Source organism: Aplysia californica, unplaced genomic scaffold, assembly GCF_000002075.1.
Source record: "Aplysia californica isolate F4 #8 unplaced genomic scaffold, AplCal3.0 scaffold00455, whole genome shotgun sequence".
In the NCBI taxonomy this organism is placed as follows: Eukaryota; Metazoa; Mollusca; class Gastropoda; order Aplysiida; family Aplysiidae; genus Aplysia; species Aplysia californica.
The window spans coordinates 460,747-463,701 of record NW_004797725.1 but is presented as its reverse complement, the minus strand read 5'-3'; the positions used below and the strand labels follow the sequence as shown (position 1 = coordinate 463,701).

At 40.7% G+C, this 2,955-nt stretch overlaps 1 protein-coding gene across 1 annotated transcript in view; it reads left to right on the top strand.

Moving 5' to 3' along the window:
* The window catches only part of LOC101855279 (carboxypeptidase Q), a gene marked incomplete in the record, with an annotated part of 11,604 nt that overhangs the window by 2,318 nt on the left and 6,331 nt on the right, over window positions 1–2,955 (top strand). The window contains 2 exon segments of the mRNA XM_013086316.2: window positions 1,087–1,318; window positions 2,211–2,440. Of these exon segments, the coding sequence (XP_012941770.1) occupies window positions 1,092–1,318; window positions 2,211–2,440 (457 nt within the window).

Genomic DNA, 2,955 nt, shown 5'->3' with positions numbered 1-2,955 from the left:
CCGAACAAAAAGCAAAAAACAAAATGAAACCCCTGGATATTATGTAAATTTCATTTGGCAATCGAATGCTCATTTTAAAGTTTTTGCTTTTCAGGCGAAAGATAAAAGAAAACACGAGTCTTTCAGATGTGAGCTGATTGACTGACCCTAAAAGGAAGGAAGAAGTTATTTATAACAATATGCGTGGTATAGTTTTATGTATACAATGGTTTGTCGTACCCCTACGTAACTACGAGTTGTAAGTAGGTCGCCGAAATGACTTTGATCCAAGGAGTCTAAACTCCTTGCTTTGATCGAAGGCTTTGACTAGACTGTTGAAGCCGTGCTCCGTAAAAATGGGACAATCAAAGCATAGATTTTTTTTCCCGTGACCCATGATTCAGTGTTTGGCTTTCTTGCTACAGCTCAATGACCCAAATCAATGATATAAAATAATACGGTGAAACAGAGAGCTCAGAAAAGGCGGGAAGGGCGGGTGGGGGTGGGGTGGAAACGACCTAGATATCAGTTTACAAGATCCTAGTGTCGTGTTCTTAATAGTGTTACTTTGTACCAATTTGACATCATAATAAGAAACCAAAATAAAGGTGGTACTGGTAACAAAGATACAGGTATATATTCAGTGTATTGGGGCCTGTACACTTTAATTTTTAATTTTTTAAAAATCTTTATGATGACGGCAATACTTTACTTGAAAAATGAGATTTGTCACTGAGAGTAACATCCATGGTCCAGACAATGATACGTGAACAGGTCTGTAACCTGTTGGCTTGAATTTTTTTTTTTTTTTTTTTTTTTTGGGGGGGGGGGTGAACAATGTTGTCGAGAGTCTCCGTCTTTCTCCTAGGCAGGGTGCAAAACCTCACAAAGCCCGGGTTGACCTTGACAGACAGGGTCGAAGTAGCCCCCTTCCAAAACTACCTAAATTGTGTCGAAAAGAGCGTGAAGCAATTATTGCAATGACTTAAAATGGGTTACATAGTCGATATTTTTCCAGCCTATATATATTTGGAACCTGCACCCTTTAACGATGTTATTGTGGGTTTGGATGACTTTTTGCCACCTTGTCCCGCTTCTGTTCCACAGGTCAGATGAAAAAGATGAAATTGCTGTTCCTTTTTCTCACGGTTTTGTCTTTCTCGGCGCCGTCGACGGCACGGTCAAGGTTTGGCAGAGAGTCTGATCTGTGGGATGTCTATGAGGACATCTGGGGCCACAAGGAGGTGGCTGATAAAATCATCGATTTTGTTATGAGTGGTCCTGGCCAGGGTCAGGTGTACAACAGACTAGCGACAATGACGGACAAGTTTGGATACAGGTCTCTTTATCTACTTAGTATTTTTCATTAAATAACTCCATTTGTCTCTTTCCAATAATAGCAGGGTGTGCGTGTATGTGTGTATGTGTGTGTGTGTGTGTGTGTGTGTGTGTGTGTGTGTGTGTTTGTGGTGTGCGTGCGTGCTCGCGCGCGTACGCAACGTGCAATGGGATCAATAATAATAATAATAACAATAATAATAATAATAACAACAATAATAATAATAATAAATAGCACTTGTATAGCGCATTACCCCGCACTTCAGCAAGCTATTTGCGCTTAACACTATATTATTACCCCAGCAGACGATAGAACACTCAGAAACACCCTCAGCTTCCCGGGAAGCATTGAGCGCTCAAACACTAACAAACTGGCAAGATCTTTCACTGTCTATAGCTGGGTACATCCTCTCACAAGGGTGAAGTGAGGAAAATTCGTGTAAAGTGTCTTTCCCAAGGACACAACGTCGGGTCCCTGGCGGGATTCGAACCCACGCCCTTACGGTTGCGAATCTGAGAGCCAAAACATTAGGCCACCGATGCCACATTCAAATTCAGATTTGTCTGTTATCATTTTGATACAACTCAGACTTTTGTTAAGCCATGATTTAGTTTCCGCTTTTTCTTATCAATCATGGATTAGTGTAACACGATATAAGCCGACATTTTAAGACACCTGTTATCACGTCAAAGTGAAAGTAATTTTCTTAACTTTAAGACTCCCAAACAACAAAATAAAAGACAAAACACAATAACTGAACACTAAGACTTTACCTTGATAGTTGAGTATGTTTTTGCGAATGTTAAAAGCAGTATTGGTACAATGTTTAGAAATGATGTTTTATGCAAAAAATGCTACTGGATTATGAACTCCGATTTTTTGTTTTACCTAGACTTTGTGGGAGTTCAAACCTTGAAGACGCCATCGATTACATGGTGGACGAGTTCAAGAAAGACGGCCTTGAAAACGTCCACAAGGAGTCGGTCAAGATCCCTCACTGGACACGAGGAAAGGAGTGGGCCAAGATGATTTCCCCGAGACCTAAGCCTCTGGCTATGCTGGGCCTGGGATACAGTGTCGGCACACCTAAGGAGGGGATCACAGCACAAGCCATTGTGGTTCGTTAGGATAAGGCAAACATTTCAGTTTAATTTTACACCCGTTTCCCGTTCGACACAGTAATATCTGCTATCAATACAATTCTTTCTTTCTGTTTTTGCAGGGTAGGAGAGGGTGGGGGTGGGTCAGTTTACATGGACTTTAAAAGTATAGCTACTGAGTAGCTTATCTAATTCAAGCTGACTACTGTCTTTCTACCAGTTATCACAGTTCTCTCCAAGGTCATGAAATTGCGATGTCATGCTATCATTTCCTAAGCTTTTTTACCAACTCATCGTACTTAACTGAACTAACCAGGGATGTTTAGATGATTATTGTCTGATGTTATACAATTGGCGACAGTTCTTAAAAGCTCAGCTTGCAAGCGGCTCTCAAAGTTACAAAGAAATCGAAAGCAAACTATAGATCGTAAGAACGAATGAAGGGAGAGGAAAATCTGAAAAAATTATGTTTATTTGTGTGTGTTTGTGCGTGTGTGTGTGTGTGTGTGTGTGTGTGTGTGTGTGTGTGTGTGTGTT